General features: G+C 35.0%; 1 protein-coding gene and 1 pseudogene across 1 annotated transcript in view; one reads left to right on the top strand and one right to left on the bottom strand.

The window, feature by feature from the left end:
* Positions 1-200: 200 nt before the first annotated feature.
* On the top strand, positions 201-6,940 carry LOC128186247 (uncharacterized; annotated as a pseudogene).
* Positions 6,941-6,994: 54 nt separating this feature from the next.
* The window catches only part of LOC128185383 (bifunctional 3'-5' exonuclease/ATP-dependent helicase WRN-like), a 59,975-nt gene continuing 45,148 nt past the window's right edge, over positions 6,995-21,821 (bottom strand). The window contains exons 2-4 of the mRNA XM_052854989.1: positions 8,833-9,118; positions 8,502-8,661; positions 6,995-7,968 (exon numbers count right to left, since the gene is read on the bottom strand). Of these exons, the coding sequence (XP_052710949.1) occupies positions 7,011-7,968; positions 8,502-8,661; positions 8,833-9,118 (1,404 nt within the window). The 3' untranslated portion in view covers positions 6,995-7,010. The remainder of the gene's footprint in view (positions 7,969-8,501; positions 8,662-8,832; positions 9,119-21,821) is intronic.

Raw genomic sequence — 21,821 nt, 5'->3', positions numbered from 1 at the left:
TTAATGAAATATGAGGCAATTAAAATCTGTCTTGCGGAGTTACGTGCCCTTTGTTTTGGTTTGGCTTAGCTAACAGAATCAAGAGCAATCTCTCACCAGAGGGCGCGTTCCGCAAGCTTCACTAACACTAACGCTGTTGAAGCACAGCGTAATACAATCTGATTAAAATAATCTTTGATCCGCTCTGACAAATTCGATGTCGCTAGACAAAGATCTGAAGACATCCCGTACAGGGTCACGTCAGAATGAACTTTGTATTAACCAATGAAATCTACGCTGGCAAAGTCGTTAGATGCTACGCCAATTTGATAAGTCTCGAGGGTCTCCGAACGATAAAGCTTAAAATTTACTTCCGAAAGAAAAAAATGGCGGCGCCCACGAATAAACAAGACATTGGCAGTACCCCTAAAAAGTGTACCCGCTAGGGAATTCCTGTCTTGTATGCGGCTTTTCATTTATACAGAAGTTAGTTGATAGTGATGGCAACACCACTATCAAAAAGTATTTAGACAAGAAGCTTCGCCTTTCCGTAGAACGACTGAAAATCGTGAAGGATGTGTGTAACATTACAAACGACGTCATATTCACTAGTGATACCGGTGTGTGCCAAAAGTGCTTCAGAAACATTGAAAAGGTCCTTAAAATTGAGAAGGAAGCAGCGACGCTCCGAGACTCTTTTAAGGCGTCTGTCCAAGTTACGATGCAAAGGTTTGTCAATCCACTGTATAACATTTAGCTGATCATGGATATCATTCTGTCCCTTTTAAAACGGCAATTTAGTAGAATTATTTTGATTTTAACACTGTTATGTTTAAAAAAAAATCGCCAGATTCAGTCAGATTACAACGATAATCTCTCATGAAAATATGTTCCTTTTGTAAAAGATAACTGACAAGCAATAATGTCATGTTGAACAGGGTTTAATTGTGTAATAATAGCCCATTGTAATTAATGTTTGTTAACATCATAATTATTCCACCTAATTATTACATGATTGTCTTTATTGGCTATTATTTTAAGAAATTAGTTTCTAAAGCAGGGTGTTTAAAATAAAGGGGCTTAACTAATATCCTATGTAGTTATGGTCATCCTGATCCACATGTAATGATTTGATATAATTATTTATACATGTATAATGTTTGTTAACTTTCAATTAATTAGTAAAATATAAAACCACCTAAAGCTTCACAACATCAATTGTTGTAGGTTAAGTGTCTGCGTGCCTTCCCCATCTAAATTTTTTATGGAAAAGAGAGAGATGAGGAGTCCATTGAAGGAAAATGTTCAGGTAAAGAGGGTCCGAACCAATCAAACAGATGATCTGCTCTTAGTGCCCATCAGACGGGTAACGCCTGTCAAGCTTGTTCCAATTCAGCCTGCTCCTCAGATGGTGGATACAAGCTCCAGCTCTGTAATTACAAGCAAAGCACGTCGTTCTCTCGGGGGTGACTTTAGCAAAAAGGTACACATTTGTCATTTAGTAAAGAATGTGTGATATTGTTTTAGTTTATTTTTGGATATGGGTCCAAAAAAATCAACTCTTTAAGTCCAGTTTTTGCATTTTGTCTGATGTCTTTTTCTGTTTTAAACCAGATCAAATTTCAAATGAAATCCAGATCAAATGTCAGTATTAAAGTTTATAAGAATGTCCTATCAATAATTTTAAAAAATCTAGAATATGTTATTTTTATGTAACTAAAACATGATCAATTTGGGATAATCAGCATTGCATAGGTTTATTTCTACTGCCTTCCAATGTGAATGTGTTTTTTAATTGAAGACCAATTCATGTGTCAGAATTTTAATGAATTGAGTATTTGTCATAAATTTTAGGAGAATAAAGCTGATAAACATGACACTGTTTATAAAAATGGAGAAGTTGAGGTATAGTGTTCATGATTAAGTTTAGGTTTAGATATTTACTAAACTTATATGTTGGTCAATTTTTTTTCTGATGAAAATTTATTGTCAGTTGATTATACTGACAAGTTCAACTCTGAATTCAGTGGCGTCAGAAGCAAATTGATAGACTCATCAGAAATCTTGAAAAGCAAACAAAAAGGATTATGGTTATGCCTACTTTTGCACCCCCCCCCCCCCCCCCCCCCCCCCCCGGTTCCGACGCCAATGTAATTAATATTTGTTATATATGAACATGAATGTGATATATCATGTTTTCCATTCTGCATGTTTCGTAGGCACAGCTATGCCTTATTTTGTCATTATTTTCAGTACGGATCAATGATCATCTTCTAATTTGAATGAAAACTTGAAAACAATATAGTAGATCATACTCATAGATTACTGCTAGTATATATTGAAATTTTTGCAATATATACAAAATAGATCAAAGAAGAAGTGATCAGTAATCCCATTCATATTGTTAAAAGTTTGACTGCTTTCCTTTTTGTTTGTTTGTTTATTTGTTTGTTTGTCTATATTACTTAATGTACTTATGTATGTCATAAGTTTGTTCTTAATTTTGTTCTTTATTTTGTTGACAGATATCAACACTCTAGAATATGCCTCAAGATGTTCTTTAATTTGTCAAATATTGACAAATATTTGCATAACTATGAAGGAAAGGATTTCTATTCATAACTGCTGTACATGTAAGACTCGTATAAATAAATGAAATACTTAATAATTATAATGAAGCTAAGCACGAATTGTAAATGGAAAATTTATCATTATCATTATATGCAATATTTTTATTTAGCCCTATAATGCCTTACCTATCTTACATGTATGGATATATTTACATTGAAAATAATGCTTGACTTCTATAAAATTATAAAAAGTTGAACAGTAAATATACCATGGCAGTGTAAAAAAGTAATAATCAACTGTACATGAAAATGCACCATAAACACAAATTGCACTTTATGCATATACATTGTGAAATCAGGTGTAGTGAGTGTGAATTGAATTTATGTGTACCCATTGAATGATTACTGAGAATACTGAAAAACTGTCTTTTTGCTAGTCATGTTAAGCTTATATCAAATTATTCAAAGTACATTTTAAATATTAGCCCTTCAATGTGATTATCATGCAAATCAGCTAATTTTTTAATATACTTACTCTTATTAAAGGTATATGTGCATTACCCAAGTGGAAAGAAAACAGCCCTGATTACTTCGGAAGTTCACAGAAGCATTTGCCGAACAATAGTGGGAGGAAACAATGTTGAAAGGACCATTGTCAACAACCTTTGCTCATCTCACCCTGAGGAGGTTACAAATGGGGCAGCGAAAATGATCAAGAAAGAGGCACTTGCTCTTTGTAAGAGGGGGTCGGGGTCCATTCTCCAGAGTAAGGACTTTAAAGATTTTTTTGAATTTAAGTGGCAGCAAATGAAGGAAGAACTCCAAAGAAGATGCCCTACAATTCTTTCTTTACTATCAGCTGTAGTAAGTGACCAGGAGCTCTCCAGTGATAGCAAATCAGTCATCCATGTTATGGTATCTGCTGCCATTGCATTGCATGGGAGAAACCAGGAAATGTCCCTTTTCCAGTACATGATTGCCTTTGTGTTAACTCATGGTGGATGTATTCAAAGGGTATGATTATTAACAATGTTATATATTGCCTATGTACATAATTCAGTAGCAAAACAAATACAGGTACAAGCAATTAATTTTTGCTTGCAAGAGTCAAAGGCTAAAAAAAAAACTTTCCTATTGCTTATTACCTTATGTTAACTTCTCAACCAACCAAACTTGGTACAACCTGCCTTCGGGGGGATTTGGGGGGGGGGGGGGCTCTACAATAGGGGACCAATGGTGTAAGTCTTGTAAAATACGGTATGGAATTATTTTGATGCATGTTTGTATTGTTTTGTAGGATATTGAACGACTGTCAAATATTGGATTATGTGTACATCCGAAGACCATTCATAGAAAATTAGAAACTTGGAAGGAACTAGTAGATTTGAAAGTGAAAGAAATGAGGGATTCCTGGGCTGATAGTGGAAATGTGAAATATCAATTAGTCGGGGACAATTGGGACAAGAACATTTTGCCATCTTACAGGACTTCAGAACGAGGAACACTGTCACTGCATCTCTTCAACGTCATTGCGGTTCAAGATAGAGTTCCACCCTTATCGGATCTCCACAGAATAGAGGAAAGAGATGCCAAACAAATCTGTGAATTTATACCGTCTGTTGCTGAGCAAAAACAATTGATGAGAGAATTAGTGTTCATATTTGCAACTTCCATTATTGAGCACAATCCTCAACTTCAAAGGGTGTACAGCTCTATTTATCCAAAGCATTTGGATCACCCTTACAGTCATTTCTCTGGGCTAAAAACATTCCAAGTAATTATTACACATTTATTATATACTATTGTCAATAAACGTGACTGTTAGATTCAATAAGATATCTAGCATTTCAATTACGGTAATAATGAACAATGACTGGTTAAAGAATAGTTTCTAAATTATATTTTCAGTACCCTCTTGGACTGTTTGACTGTAATGAAAACAAGACCCAAGAACTCATTGCTCTTTTGAAGAAACTTTCCAATGACTTCATACCATACAAGAATGGAAACATTGTTGAGCCTGTGTTTTTTGGAGGTAAATAATATTTTGTCTTTAGGCTATACTTGTAATTTTATAACATAAGAAATGTGTAATATTTGTAGATGTTAATTTAATTATCCAAATTCCAAAATAATGATTTTTTTGCCAGAATATTATTTAAAGTTTTGATATTCAATTTAAGGTAAGTGCTGATTGTAGAAAACATTGATATTTTAGGGGACAGATTAACAGACGAGAGAGTTCAATCAGCTCAAAAAGCTATGAAGAATGCAGTAACAGCAAGAGAAAAATTAGAAGGGTTTATTTCCAAAATCGAAGATTTTCATAGGCTGATGAATTTCTTAGAGGTACCTATCTAAATTTTTTTAAATAATTCTTAACGTTTTGTTTGTCTTTGTTTCAAGATAAATTATGAGACTTATTTGCCGAATGAAAAAGATTCAAAAAGTTATTATAGAGCATTTCTCTTTCTTAACATCTTTTGAGTTTTCTCTTTATCCCTTATGGTATATGTATCAAGTTGACTAGTTTTATATTATTATTTAATCATGATTATGTTATAGGCAATAGCCAAGCTGACTTTCAGCACAGAGAGTGGACAAGATCCTGGGACTCTTTATTTCTACAGAAATCTGTTGAACCATAGAGGTGTGAAAGGTGAAGTGAAGAACGCATATCGCCCTTACAAGCTCCTTTTCTACACTGTATTTGATGCCATTTGTCAGTTGCTTCTCCTTCATCATTTCCACCTGACAGAAGCTGATTCGAACATCCCATTTCCAGAGGGATTCCAGGAACTATCAAAGAAGGATAAAGTGGAATGGTTGAACTTGGTGGCAAGTGAAATCTTACAGACATGGTTTTTTGAAAATGAAGAAGACATTTGTAAAGAATTGAGGGAAGTGTTAGATGATCCACAACACTCGGAGAACTACTGGTTGTCTGGTGCACTTGAAAATGAACGTTTGAAATGTCACTTTTGCGAAGCAACATATGCCTGCGTGGGTTCTCTTCAAGCACATGAGCAAAAGAAGCATGATGTTCAAATTCCTCCAAAGAAGCCCAAAACCAAAAAGAAGAGCAGAGATGAGCTTCAAGATTATGTTGTCATGTTATTTAAACTTTTAATTATTCACAAAAACTTGGACACAGCAGTCGACATGGGGGATGGGGAGCGGTCAGTTAGGTCAGCTAAATACGAATTGCCTCTTTACAACAAGACAAACAAAGTGAAATACCTAATAGGCTCTATTCATCTGACAGCATTAACTTCGTGTACTGGGATACTTCCTGAAGATCTTAGGCAAAGACTTGTTGCAAACAGATTCGTCAATCTTCAAGGTGGACAAAATAACAACATAGCACTCGATGAATACCTTGAAATGGTTAACCGTGACAGTAAAGTGGCATGCACTGGAAATCAGACAAAGGAGAGCATCATTCTTCATTCCAAGGAATATCCGCACTTGGTAAATTTTGTTAAACATTTCGATGAAATTGCAAGTGTACGTCAGAAGAAAGGTTTCCATCATCTACCTTCATATCAAAGTGATGTCCAAAAAGTTCTACAGGATCTAATGCAGAATGATATTCTCGTGTATGACCCTAACAGAACATTTCGCTGTCAAAAACTTATCATTGATAGGAATCCATATGTGAACTGTTTTACAAAACTTCCTATAATGATTCATCGACATAAACCAAATCTGCCATATTGTCGACTTAGGAATATGCAATATTAAATCTGGACTTTGTTTATGTTAGATTATACATGTACATGTACCAGCTTGGTACTTGCACACGTATGTTTATGTACATGTACGTTATAAAACTTTGTATGATGTTCTAAGAATCAGTTGTCAAGAACTACAAGCAAGTTTGTGTACATCCTGCCTTATGTGCATGGCATTTTTTTTAAAATTTTGTAGTACATATGTGTATCAAAATATGTTAAATGATTACCAGTAAGTCCTAGGATTGCAGGATTTTGTGCTTGGCAATTTTTTTAAAATTGTGTAGTACAGATGTTATTGTATCAAAATATGTTAGATGATTAAGTCCTAGGATTGCAGGATTTGTTGTTGTATTCTCAGTTCCTACTATTGTTGATGCTATTTTACCAAAACATGTCCAATGGAAAATTATTGAAGTAGTGAAAATGGTGGGCAGACAGGCAACTGAATTTAAAATATGCATATTCAAAACATCTGCATGCATTTTTGTAATTAAGATATATTTTGTAACAAATATTTTCAAGTCAACAAATTTATTCTGTATGTCACATAAGAATTTTTACAGCTATAGTTCGCATTCCTACAAAGAATGCCATATCTGCACTTATTATGGTACCTGTAATTTTATGTTGAACTATAAAAAAAGAACAAATGTTTGTATCGTACATTGAGTTGGATTTAATATTTCTAATGCTTCATAACATATCACAATAGCAACTGTTCTTATCAGATTTCAAGGTTAAAGTTCAATTCTGAGGCAAATGTACTTTCCCAACAGTCCTCTGTATTTTCTGAATTATCACTACAAGTACTGTCCGTGTCAGTTAGAACTTCATTCTCTAAAAGTCTCTCTAAAAGAAGTAGTTCACAATTGTCACATTTACAACCTTTTTGGCAAATATCACAACAAGTATGTACTCCTGTGTCTTTTTCTAGTTCTTTTAAATCCGAGTCCATCAAAAAATGCCTCATAATATTCAATCTTCTGCAGTCACTTGAACAAAGAATCTCTTTCATATCTTTATTTAAACGCCGGAGATGATAGGAATTAAACAGTATCATTGCTATTGACTGTTCACCATTTCTTCCTATTCTACCTATTTCTTGAACTAAATCTACGATATTGTCAGGCATTCCAAACAAAATAACAGAACAACAATTTGACACATCAATACCCATTCCCAATGCATTTGTACATATAACTAATCTTTTTTTACTACTGTTTGTTTTATCTCCCAAAAACTTAACTATTTCTTCCTTTTTGGATGGGGGAGTTTCTGAATGAAACATATCAATTAAGGACCCAAATGTCTCCTCATCCAGCTCTTTAGAAAAATAAGAGTAAAGTTTTGACACATCATTAATACTGTAACAATACAACAGGGTTTTTGGAAAATCACCAGCCAATTGTTTCAAACCATCTACAAGCCATGACATTGCAATTTCCAGTTCATTTGAAACTTTACACACTGAAAGTTTAATGTTGGCTTTGTTTGGAGACTTGAAAATTTCCACAGTGTTTGGTCCAAAACACAACTGCTTCATTACTCGTTTCTTAATTTTTTGTGTGCAGGTTGCACTCAATGCCACAACATTGGCTTGTGGAAATAAAGAACGCAGTTCTCCAACAGAAGCAAACCACTTTCTGAAAGCTTGTTTATTTAGTCCACTTATGTCTTCACCCCTGAAAAATAAAGGACCACATGATCATGATGTTTTACTCTATAATTACTGTGGAATCATTTTTATTCGTGGGGGTCAATGTTCATGGACAGCCAAAATTGTCCTGGTTCATGGGGACGTTATTTAGTTGGTAGTAATCGGGACAACTTAATGAATATTAAACAATGCTTGTATATATGTTTGTGGGAATGTAAATTCGTGGGCTAGGATTACCCACGAAAGCCATCAACATTGGTCCTCCACGAACAACAATGATTCCACAGTATTATAGTCTAAACTTAAAATACTGGTTCAGTGTTTTAGCTATAATATTTCAGTAGATTGAAAAAAAAACTTATTTTGATTAACTCTGCCAATTGAGAAATATGCCTATGTGTGACATTTATTTCAGCAGATTGAAAAGAAACTGTTGCTTACAGCAGTTACCAATTCTCAACAAAACATTACAAATATAAACATTCTAACGACAGCATCAATTTTAATCTCTGTAAACCATTATTCAGAGAAAGTTATGGAAGCCTGGAATATAATTACCATGTTGCAATGGTGTGGAACTCGTCTATAACGATGGAACAAACTTTCAACTTTGTTATGCCCTCTCTCCACCCAGCATCATTTATAACTCGTTCTGGGGATGCATATATGATATCTATTTCCCCATTCAGGATACGGGCATCGCTTTCTACACTTGATCCTGTAAACAATTTACATGTAATTAATCTTCAGTTGACTTCAACTTCAAGTATGGCGAGGGGAAGTCCAGGAGAGGGTGTTATTATTTGAACAGTTCAGACACGTTTACTCATTAATATTGTTACATTGTAATAGTAGTGGGTCATTGAAATAATTCAGAAAAATACCATACCTATGTATGCTGCCGAAACACTTTTTATTGTTGCTAACTTCGCCACCTGGTCCTGCATCAATGCAACTAAAGGACAGCACACTAACATGACACTTTGGTTAAAATCTGCTCTTATCTCGCGAATAACCGGCAAGAATACGTGAAAAGGAAGCGATTTTCCAAATCCTGTTGGCAATATAACTAAACAGTCTTTCCTTTCGACTAATATATCCAATATTTGTCTCTGTTCCGGCTTTAAAGAGTCAATACTAAAACTTGACAACGATTTCTTGCAGGTATCACAACACTATTTTTTCGAAGGTTCACGTCAAAACATGGCTGAGTGAAAATAATTCCCGAGTTCCCCTTCGTTTTTAGGAGTTTTCCGCCAGCGACAGGGACTGTACTTTTTTTTGAGATAAAAAACAACATGTAAAATGCCTGATTTTCCCACCTTTGTAAAACTACGAGGTCACTTGAATTTTTGATGTCAGTTGTTTAGGCAGGGGTGTGAAAGGGCTCGGACATGATTTTCAAGCACATGTGTAACTTTGATGTAAACAAACTCTCGTGCCTTTGTGGATGGCTGTGTGTTTTTTGCTACTAAATTGGTTAGGAACAATTGTTTTAAAAGTTGTAAAGAGGAATTTACCCAGAAGTTTGTTTTAAACTTGCTACCCGTATCTAAAGTTGCGTAATTTTGGTAAGAATATATAGTAAAAATTAATAGTGTTGTGCAACCTGAAGGAAAATTGTTATGATGTGTTTTAAGTCATAAAGTGGAGTTTTTTGGCGTTCTATCGATGTGTGTAGATTAGAAATCACCAACAATGAGCCTTTGTGGCCGGCACCTCTCTTATTTTGCTGTCAATGGCGCATACAAAATTAGCCCAGATTTCCTCTGAAATTTCGTAGAACATCAAACAGCGACCCGATTATAGTGTATCGGACCGTCCAAACTGCCCCAAAATTATACAGCAGCTTATCCAGAAAGTTGGTTTTATCGTCGTAAACCAAAAAAGCTTTTATGTAATACGAATTTTGTGTAAAATGAGTTATTTAGACGCTTGTATGGTATACAGAATCTATAAAATTATGCCCATAAAACGCCAATATTAAAGTAAAATATGAATTTAGCTATGATCCAACCCCCGCATTAGTTTTATTAGAACCTGACAATGCTAATTTATATGAAAATGCACGCCAATTCTTTAAAATTGAATAATATAACGGCAGTTTTTCAACCCCTCCCCCCAAAGGCAGGGTTCGCTAAACTTGTACATGTATATATTCTCGGGTCGTCATGATATCAACAAGTTTGCATTGTCTTGTGAATAAACATGCATATTTGCACAAATTAGAACCAAGAAAATCATTCAAAATTAACACGCCGTGAAATTACATACAGTATAACTTTTAACATATTTTCATAAATCAGAGGCCACCGCGAGCACCATGGTTTTAATAATCGCTCATAACTTTATGATATAGCTACAGAATTCAGTAAAACTTTCCACATGTGTTCCACAATAAATGTTTTTGTGTTTTCAGTTTTTATTTTAGCGAGTGTAAAATAATAGATTACTTGCAGGTATCACAACACTATTTTTTCGAAGGTTCACGTCAAAACATGGCTGAGTGAAAATAATTCCCGAGTTCCCCTTCGTTTTTAGGAGTTTTCCGCCAGCGACAGGGACTGTACTTTTTTTTGAGATAAAAAACAACATGTAAAATGCCTGATTTTCCCACCTTTGTAAAACTACGAGGTCACTTGAATTTTTGATGTCAGTTGTTTAGGCAGGGGTGTGAAAGGGCTCGGACATGATTTTCAAGCACATGTGTAACTTTGATGTAAACAAACTCTCGTGCCTTTGTGGATGGCTGTGTGTTTTTTGCTACTAAATTGGTTAGGAACAATTGTTTTAAAAGTTGTAAAGAGGAATTTACCCAGAAGTTTGTTTTAAACTTGCTACCCGTATCTAAAGTTGCGTAATTTTGGTAAGAATATATAGTAAAAATTAATAGTGTTGTGCAACCTGAAGGAAAATTGTTATGATGTGTTTTAAGTCATAAAGTGGAGTTTTTTGGCGTTCTATCGATGTGTGTAGATTAGAAATCACCAACAATGAGCCTTTGTGGCCGGCACCTCTCTTATTTTGCTGTCAATGGCGCATACAAAATTAGCCCAGATTTCCTCTGAAATTTCGTAGAACATCAAACAGCGACCCGATTATAGTGTATCGGACCGTCCAAACTGCCCCAAAATTATACAGCAGCTTATCCAGAAAGTTGGTTTTATCGTCGTAAACCAAAAAAGCTTTTATGTAATACGAATTTTGTGTAAAATGAGTTATTTAGACGCTTGTATGGTATACAGAATCTATAAAATTATGCCCATAAAACGCCAATATTAAAGTAAAATATGAATTTAGCTATGATCCAACCCCCGCATTAGTTTTATTAGAACCTGACAATGCTAATTTATATGAAAATGCACGCCAATTCTTTAAAATTGAATAATATAACGGCAGTTTTTCAACCCCTCCCCCCAAAGGCAGGGTTCGCTAAACTTGTACATGTATATATTCTCGGGTCGTCATGATATCAACAAGTTTGCATTGTCTTGTGAATAAACATGCATATTTGCACAAATTAGAACCAAGAAAATCATTCAAAATTAACACGCCGTGAAATTACATACAGTATAACTTTTAACATATTTTCATAAATCAGAGGCCACCGCGAGCACCATGGTTTTAATAATCGCTCATAACTTTATGATATAGCTACAGAATTCAGTAAAACTTTCCACATGTGTTCCACAATAAATGTTTTTGTGTTTTCAGTTTTTATTTTAGCGAGTGTAAAATAATAGATTACTTGCAGGTATCACAACACTATTTTTTCGAAGGTTCACGTCAAAACATGGCTGAGTGAAAATAATTCCCGAGTTCCCCTTCGTTTTTAGGAGTTTTCCGCCAGCGACAGGGACTGTACTTTTTTTTGAGATAAAAAACAACATGTAAAATGCCTGATTTTCCCACCTTTGTAAAACTACGAGGTCACTTGAATTTTTGATGTCAGTTGTTTAGGCAGGGGTGTGAAAGGGCTCGGACATGATTTTCAAGCACATGTGTAACTTTGATGTAAACAAACTCTCGTGCCTTTGTGGATGGCTGTGTGTTTTTTGCTACTAAATTGGTTAGGAACAATTGTTTTAAAAGTTGTAAAGAGGAATTTACCCAGAAGTTTGTTTTAAACTTGCTACCCGTATCTAAAGTTGCGTAATTTTGGTAAGAATATATAGTAAAAATTAATAGTGTTGTGCAACCTGAAGGAAAATTGTTATGATGTGTTTTAAGTCATAAAGTGGAGTTTTTTGGCGTTCTATCGATGTGTGTAGATTAGAAATCACCAACAATGAGCCTTTGTGGCCGGCACCTCTCTTATTTTGCTGTCAATGGCGCATACAAAATTAGCCCAGATTTCCTCTGAAATTTCGTAGAACATCAAACAGCGACCCGATTATAGTGTATCGGACCGTCCAAACTGCCCCAAAATTATACAGCAGCTTATCCAGAAAGTTGGTTTTATCGTCGTAAACCAAAAAAGCTTTTATGTAATACGAATTTTGTGTAAAATGAGTTATTTAGACGCTTGTATGGTATACAGAATCTATAAAATTATGCCCATAAAACGCCAATATTAAAGTAAAATATGAATTTAGCTATGATCCAACCCCCGCATTAGTTTTATTAGAACCTGACAATGCTAATTTATATGAAAATGCACGCCAATTCTTTAAAATTGAATAATATAACGGCAGTTTTTCAACCCCTCCCCCCAAAGGCAGGGTTCGCTAAACTTGTACATGTATATATTCTCGGGTCGTCATGATATCAACAAGTTTGCATTGTCTTGTGAATAAACATGCATATTTGCACAAATTAGAACCAAGAAAATCATTCAAAATTAACACGCCGTGAAATTACATACAGTATAACTTTTAACATATTTTCATAAATCAGAGGCCACCGCGAGCACCATGGTTTTAATAATCGCTCATAACTTTATGATATAGCTACAGAATTCAGTAAAACTTTCCACATGTGTTCCACAATAAATGTTTTTGTGTTTTCAGTTTTTATTTTAGCGAGTGTAAAATAATAGATTACTTGCAGGTATCACAACACTATTTTTTCGAAGGTTCACGTCAAAACATGGCTGAGTGAAAATAATTCCCGAGTTCCCCTTCGTTTTTAGGAGTTTTCCGCCAGCGACAGGGACTGTACTTTTTTTTGAGATAAAAAACAACATGTAAAATGCCTGATTTTCCCACCTTTGTAAAACTACGAGGTCACTTGAATTTTTGATGTCAGTTGTTTAGGCAGGGGTGTGAAAGGGCTCGGACATGATTTTCAAGCACATGTGTAACTTTGATGTAAACAAACTCTCGTGCCTTTGTGGATGGCTGTGTGTTTTTTGCTACTAAATTGGTTAGGAACAATTGTTTTAAAAGTTGTAAAGAGGAATTTACCCAGAAGTTTGTTTTAAACTTGCTACCCGTATCTAAAGTTGCGTAATTTTGGTAAGAATATATAGTAAAAATTAATAGTGTTGTGCAACCTGAAGGAAAATTGTTATGATGTGTTTTAAGTCATAAAGTGGAGTTTTTTGGCGTTCTATCGATGTGTGTAGATTAGAAATCACCAACAATGAGCCTTTGTGGCCGGCACCTCTCTTATTTTGCTGTCAATGGCGCATACAAAATTAGCCCAGATTTCCTCTGAAATTTCGTAGAACATCAAACAGCGACCCGATTATAGTGTATCGGACCGTCCAAACTGCCCCAAAATTATACAGCAGCTTATCCAGAAAGTTGGTTTTATCGTCGTAAACCAAAAAAGCTTTTATGTAATACGAATTTTGTGTAAAATGAGTTATTTAGACGCTTGTATGGTATACAGAATCTATAAAATTATGCCCATAAAACGCCAATATTAAAGTAAAATATGAATTTAGCTATGATCCAACCCCCGCATTAGTTTTATTAGAACCTGACAATGCTAATTTATATGAAAATGCACGCCAATTCTTTAAAATTGAATAATATAACGGCAGTTTTTCAACCCCTCCCCCCAAAGGCAGGGTTCGCTAAACTTGTACATGTATATATTCTCGGGTCGTCATGATATCAACAAGTTTGCATTGTCTTGTGAATAAACATGCATATTTGCACAAATTAGAACCAAGAAAATCATTCAAAATTAACACGCCGTGAAATTACATACAGTATAACTTTTAACATATTTTCATAAATCAGAGGCCACCGCGAGCACCATGGTTTTAATAATCGCTCATAACTTTATGATATAGCTACAGAATTCAGTAAAACTTTCCACATGTGTTCCACAATAAATGTTTTTGTGTTTTCAGTTTTTATTTTAGCGAGTGTAAAATAATAGATTACTTGCAGGTATCACAACACTATTTTTTCGAAGGTTCACGTCAAAACATGGCTGAGTGAAAATAATTCCCGAGTTCCCCTTCGTTTTTAGGAGTTTTCCGCCAGCGACAGGGACTGTACTTTTTTTTGAGATAAAAAACAACATGTAAAATGCCTGATTTTCCCACCTTTGTAAAACTACGAGGTCACTTGAATTTTTGATGTCAGTTGTTTAGGCAGGGGTGTGAAAGGGCTCGGACATGATTTTCAAGCACATGTGTAACTTTGATGTAAACAAACTCTCGTGCCTTTGTGGATGGCTGTGTGTTTTTTGCTACTAAATTGGTTAGGAACAATTGTTTTAAAAGTTGTAAAGAGGAATTTACCCAGAAGTTTGTTTTAAACTTGCTACCCGTATCTAAAGTTGCGTAATTTTGGTAAGAATATATAGTAAAAATTAATAGTGTTGTGCAACCTGAAGGAAAATTGTTATGATGTGTTTTAAGTCATAAAGTGGAGTTTTTTGGCGTTCTATCGATGTGTGTAGATTAGAAATCACCAACAATGAGCCTTTGTGGCCGGCACCTCTCTTATTTTGCTGTCAATGGCGCATACAAAATTAGCCCAGATTTCCTCTGAAATTTCGTAGAACATCAAACAGCGACCCGATTATAGTGTATCGGACCGTCCAAACTGCCCCAAAATTATACAGCAGCTTATCCAGAAAGTTGGTTTTATCGTCGTAAACCAAAAAAGCTTTTATGTAATACGAATTTTGTGTAAAATGAGTTATTTAGACGCTTGTATGGTATACAGAATCTATAAAATTATGCCCATAAAACGCCAATATTAAAGTAAAATATGAATTTAGCTATGATCCAACCCCCGCATTAGTTTTATTAGAACCTGACAATGCTAATTTATATGAAAATGCACGCCAATTCTTTAAAATTGAATAATATAACGGCAGTTTTTCAACCCCTCCCCCCAAAGGCAGGGTTCGCTAAACTTGTACATGTATATATTCTCGGGTCGTCATGATATCAACAAGTTTGCATTGTCTTGTGAATAAACATGCATATTTGCACAAATTAGAACCAAGAAAATCATTCAAAATTAACACGCCGTGAAATTACATACAGTATAACTTTTAACATATTTTCATAAATCAGAGGCCACCGCGAGCACCATGGTTTTAATAATCGCTCATAACTTTATGATATAGCTACAGAATTCAGTAAAACTTTCCACATGTGTTCCACAATAAATGTTTTTGTGTTTTCAGTTTTTATTTTAGCGAGTGTAAAATAATAGATTACTTGCAGGTATCACAACACTATTTTTTCGAAGGTTCACGTCAAAACATGGCTGAGTGAAAATAATTCCCGAGTTCCCCTTCGTTTTTAGGAGTTTTCCGCCAGCGACAGGGACTGTACTTTTTTTTGAGATAAAAAACAACATGTAAAATGCCTGATTTTCCCACCTTTGTAAAACTACGAGGTCACTTGAATTTTTGATGTCAGTTGTTTAGGCAGGGGTGTGAAAGGGCTCGGACATGATTTTCAAGCACATGTGTAACTTTGATGTAAACAAACTCTCGTGCCTTTGTGGATGGCTGTGTGTTTTTTGCTACTAAATTGGTTAGGAACAATTGTTTTAAAAGTTGTAAAGAGGAATTTACCCAGAAGTTTGTTTTAAACTTGCTACCCGTATCTAAAGTTGCGTAATTTTGGTAAGAATATATAGTAAAAATTAATAGTGTTGTGCAACCTGAAGGAAAATTGTTATGATGTGTTTTAAGTCATAAAGTGGAGTTTTTTGGCGTTCTATCGATGTGTGTAGATTAGAAATCACCAACAATGAGCCTTTGTGGCCGGCACCTCTCTTATTTTGCTGTCAATGGCGCATACAAAATTAGCCCAGATTTCCTCTGAAATTTCGTAGAACATCAAACAGCGACCCGATTATAGTGTATCGGACCGTCCAAACTGCCCCAAAATTATACAGCAGCTTATCCAGAAAGTTGGTTTTATCGTCGTAAACCAAAAAAGCTTTTATGTAATACGAATTTTGTGTAAAATGAGTTATTTAGACGCTTGTATGGTATACAGAATCTATAAAATTATGCCCATAAAACGCCAATATTAAAGTAAAATATGAATTTAGCTATGATCCAACCCCCGCATTAGTTTTATTAGAACCTGACAATGCTAATTTATATGAAAATGCACGCCAATTCTTTAAAATTGAATAATATAACGGCAGTTTTTCAACCCCTCCCCCCAAAGGCAGGGTTCGCTAAACTTGTACATGTATATATTCTCGGGTCGTCATGATATCAACAAGTTTGCATTGTCTTGTGAATAAACATGCATATTTGCACAAATTAGAACCAAGAAAATCATTCAAAATTAACACGCCGTGAAATTACATACAGTATAACTTTTAACATATTTTCATAAATCAGAGGCCACCGCGAGCACCATGGTTTTAATAATCGCTCATAACTTTATGATATAGCTACAGAATTCAGTAAAACTTTCCACATGTGTTCCACAATAAATGTTTTTGTGTTTTCAGTTTTTATTTTAGCGAGTGTAAAATAATAGATTACTTGCAGGTATCACAACACTATTTTTTCGAAGGTTCACGTCAAAACATGGCTGAGTGAAAATAATTCCCGAGTTCCCCTTCGTTTTTAGGAGTTTTCCGCCAGCGACAGGGACTGTACTTTTTTTTGAGATAAAAAACAACATGTAAAATGCCTGATTTTCCCACCTTTGTAAAACTACGAGGTCACTTGAATTTTTGATGTCAGTTGTTTAGGCAGGGGTGTGAAAGGGCTCGGACATGATTTTCAAGCACATGTGTAACTTTGATGTAAACAAACTCTCGTGCCTTTGTGGATGGCTGTGTGTTTTTTGCTACTAAATTGGTTAGGAACAATTGTTTTAAAAGTTGTAAAGAGGAATTTACCCAGAAGTTTGTTTTAAACTTGCTACCCGTATCTAAAGTTGCGTAATTTTGGTAAGAATATATAGTAAAAATTAATAGTGTTGTGCAACCTGAAGGAAAATTGTTATGATGTGTTTTAAGTCATAAAGTGGAGTTTTTTGGCGTTCTATCGATGTGTGTAGATTAGAAATCACCAACAATGAGCCTTTGTGGCCGGCACCTCTCTTATTTTGCTGTCAATGGCGCATACAAAATTAGCCCAGATTTCCTCTGAAATTTCGTAGAACATCAAACAGCGACCCGATTATAGTGTATCGGACCGTCCAAACTGCCCCAAAATTATACAGCAGCTTATCCAGAAAGTTGGTTTTATCGTCGTAAACCAAAAAAGCTTTTATGTAATACGAATTTTGTGTAAAATGAGTTATTTAGACGCTTGTATGGTATACAGAATCTATAAAATTATGCCCATAAAACGCCAATATTAAAGTAAAATATGAATTTAGCTATGATCCAACCCCCGCATTAGTTTTATTAGAACCTGACAATGCTAATTTATATGAAAATGCACGCCAATTCTTTAAAATTGAATAATATAACGGCAGTTTTTCAACCCCTCCCCCCAAAGGCAGGGTTCGCTAAACTTGTACATGTATATATTCTCGGGTCGTCATGATATCAACAAGTTTGCATTGTCTTGTGAATAAACATGCATATTTGCACAAATTAGAACCAAGAAAATCATTCAAAATTAACACGCCGTGAAATTACATACAGTATAACTTTTAACATATTTTCATAAATCAGAGGCCACCGCGAGCACCATGGTTTTAATAATCGCTCATAACTTTATGATATAGCTACAGAATTCAGTAAAACTTTCCACATGTGTTCCACAATAAATGTTTTTGTGTTTTCAGTTTTTATTTTAGCGAGTGTAAAATAATAGATTACTTGCAGGTATCACAACACTATTTTTTCGAAGGTTCACGTCAAAACATGGCTGAGTGAAAATAATTCCCGAGTTCCCCTTCGTTTTTAGGAGTTTTCCGCCAGCGACAGGGACTGTACTTTTTTTTGAGATAAAAAACAACATGTAAAATGCCTGATTTTCCCACCTTTGTAAAACTACGAGGTCACTTGAATTTTTGATGTCAGTTGTTTAGGCAGGGGTGTGAAAGGGCTCGGACATGATTTTCAAGCACATGTGTAACTTTGATGTAAACAAACTCTCGTGCCTTTGTGGATGGCTGTGTGTTTTTTGCTACTAAATTGGTTAGGAACAATTGTTTTAAAAGTTGTAAAGAGGAATTTACCCAGAAGTTTGTTTTAAACTTGCTACCCGTATCTAAAGTTGCGTAATTTTGGTAAGAATATATAGTAAAAATTAATAGTGTTGTGCAACCTGAAGGAAAATTGTTATGATGTGTTTTAAGTCATAAAGTGGAGTTTTTTGGCGTTCTATCGATGTGTGTAGATTAGAAATCACCAACAATGAGCCTTTGTGGCCGGCACCTCTCTTATTTTGCTGTCAATGGCGCATACAAAATTAGCCCAGATTTCCTCTGAAATTTCGTAGAACATCAAACAGCGACCCGATTATAGTGTATCGGACCGTCCAAACTGCCCCAAAATTATACAGCAGCTTATCCAGAAAGTTGGTTTTATCGTCGTAAACCAAAAAAGCTTTTATGTAATACGAATTTTGTGTAAAATGAGTTATTTAGACGCTTGTATGGTATACAGAATCTATAAAATTATGCCCATAAAACGCCAATATTAAAGTAAAATATGAATTTAGCTATGATCCAACCCCCGCATTAGTTTTATTAGAACCTGACAATGCTAATTTATATGAAAATGCACGCCAATTCTTTAAAATTGAATAATATAACGGCAGTTTTTCAACCCCTCCCCCCAAAGGCAGGGTTCGCTAAACTTGTACATGTATATATTCTCGGGTCGTCATGATATCAACAAGTTTGCATTGTCTTGTGAATAAACATGCATATTTGCACAAATTAGAACCAAGAAAATCATTCAAAATTAACACGCCGTGAAATTACATACAGTATAACTTTTAACATATTTTCATAAATCAGAGGCCACCGCGAGCACCATGGTTTTAATAATCGCTCATAACTTTATGATATAGCTACAGAATTCAGTAAAACTTTCCACATGTGTTCCACAATAAATGTTTTTGTGTTTTCAGTTTTTATTTTAGCGAGTGTAAAATAATAGATTACTTGCAGGTATCACAACACTATTTTTTCGAAGGTTCACGTCAAAACATGGCTGAGTGAAAATAATTCCCGAGTTCCCCTTCGTTTTTAGGAGTTTTCCGCCAGCGACAGGGACTGTACTTTTTTTTGAGATAAAAAACAACATGTAAAATGCCTGATTTTCCCACCTTTGTAAAACTACGAGGTCACTTGAATTTTTGATGTCAGTTGTTTAGGCAGGGGTGTGAAAGGGCTCGGACATGATTTTCAAGCACATGTGTAACTTTGATGTAAACAAACTCTCGTGCCTTTGTGGATGGCTGTGTGTTTTTTGCTACTAAATTGGTTAGGAACAATTGTTTTAAAAGTTGTAAAGAGGAATTTACCCAGAAGTTTGTTTTAAACTTGCTACCCGTATCTAAAGTTGCGTAATTTTGGTAAGAATATATAGTAAAAATTAATAGTGTTGTGCAACCTGAAGGAAAATTGTTATGATGTGTTTTAAGTCATAAAGTGGAGTTTTTTGGCGTTCTATCGATGTGTGTAGATTAGAAATCACCAACAATGAGCCTTTGTGGCCGGCACCTCTCTTATTTTGCTGTCAATGGCGCATACAAAATTAGCCCAGATTTCCTCTGAAATTTCGTAGAACATCAAACAGCGACCCGATTATAGTGTATCGGACCGTCCAAACTGCCCCAAAATTATACAGCAGCTTATCCAGAAAGTTGGTTTTATCGTCGTAAACCAAAAAAGCTTTTATGTAATACGAATTTTGTGTAAAATGAGTTATTTAGACGCTTGTATGGTATACAGAATCTATAAAATTATGCCCATAAAACGCCAATATTAAAGTAAAATATGAATTTAGCTATGATCCAACCCCCGCATTAGTTTTATTAGAACCTGACAATGCTAATTTATATGAAAATGCACGCCAATTCTTTAAAATTGAATAATATAACGGCAGTTTTTCAACCCCTCCCCCCAAAGGCAGGGTTCGCTAAACTTGTACATGTATATATTCTCGGGTCGTCATGATATCAACAAGTTTGCATTGTCTTGTGAATAAACATGCATATTTGCACAAATTAGAACCAAGAAAATCATTCAAAATTAACACGCCGTGAAATTACATACAGTATAACTTTTAACATATTTTCATAAATCAGAGGCCACCGCGAGCACCATGGTTTTAATAATCGCTCATAACTTTATGATATAGCTACAGAATTCAGTAAAACTTTCCACATGTGTTCCACAATAAATGTTTTTGTGTTTTCAGTTTTTATTTTAGCGAGTGTAAAATAATAGATTACTTGCAGGTATCACAACACTATTTTTTCGAAGGTTCACGTCAAAACATGGCTGAGTGAAAATAATTCCCGAGTTCCCCTTCGTTTTTAGGAGTTTTCCGCCAGCGACAGGGACTGTACTTTTTTTTGAGATAAAAAACAACATGTAAAATGCCTGATTTTCCCACCTTTGTAAAACTACGAGGTCACTTGAATTTTTGATGTCAGTTGTTTAGGCAGGGGTGTGAAAGGGCTCGGACATGATTTTCAAGCACATGTGTAACTTTGATGTAAACAAACTCTCGTGCCTTTGTGGATGGCTGTGTGTTTTTTGCTACTAAATTGGTTAGGAACAATTGTTTTAAAAGTTGTAAAGAGGAATTTACCCAGAAGTTTGTTTTAAACTTGCTACCCGTATCTAAAGTTGCGTAATTTTGGTAAGAATATATAGTAAAAATTAATAGTGTTGTGCAACCTGAAGGAAAATTGTTATGATGTGTTTTAAGTCATAAAGTGGAGTTTTTTGGCGTTCTATCGATGTGTGTAGATTAGAAATCACCAACAATGAGCCTTTGTGGCCGGCACCTCTCTTATTTTGCTGTCAATGGCGCATACAAAATTAGCCCAGATTTCCTCTGAAATTTCGTAGAACATCAAACAGCGACCCGATTATAGTGTATCGGACCGTCCAAACTGCCCCAAAATTATACAGCAGCTTATCCAGAAAGTTGGTTTTATCGTCGTAAACCAAAAAAGCTTTTATGTAATACGAATTTTGTGTAAAATGAGTTATTTAGACGCTTGTATGGTATACAGAATCTATAAAATTATGCCCATAAAACGCCAATATTAAAGTAAAATATGAATTTAGCTATGATCCAACCCCCGCATTAGTTTTATTAGAACCTGACAATGCTAATTTATATGAAAATGCACGCCAATTCTTTAAAATTGAATAATATAACGGCAGTTTTTCAACCCCTCCCCCCAAAGGCAGGGTTCGCTAAACTTGTACATGTATATATTCTCGGGTCGTCATGATATCAACAAGTTTGCATTGTCTTGTGAATAAACATGCATATTTGCACA

This window comes from Crassostrea angulata, chromosome 5 (genome assembly GCF_025612915.1).
Source record: "Crassostrea angulata isolate pt1a10 chromosome 5, ASM2561291v2, whole genome shotgun sequence".
Lineage (NCBI taxonomy): Eukaryota > Metazoa > Mollusca > Bivalvia > Ostreida > Ostreidae > Magallana > Magallana angulata.
The sequence above is the reverse complement of the archived record's forward strand: the minus strand, read 5'-3'. Positions and strand labels throughout refer to the sequence as shown.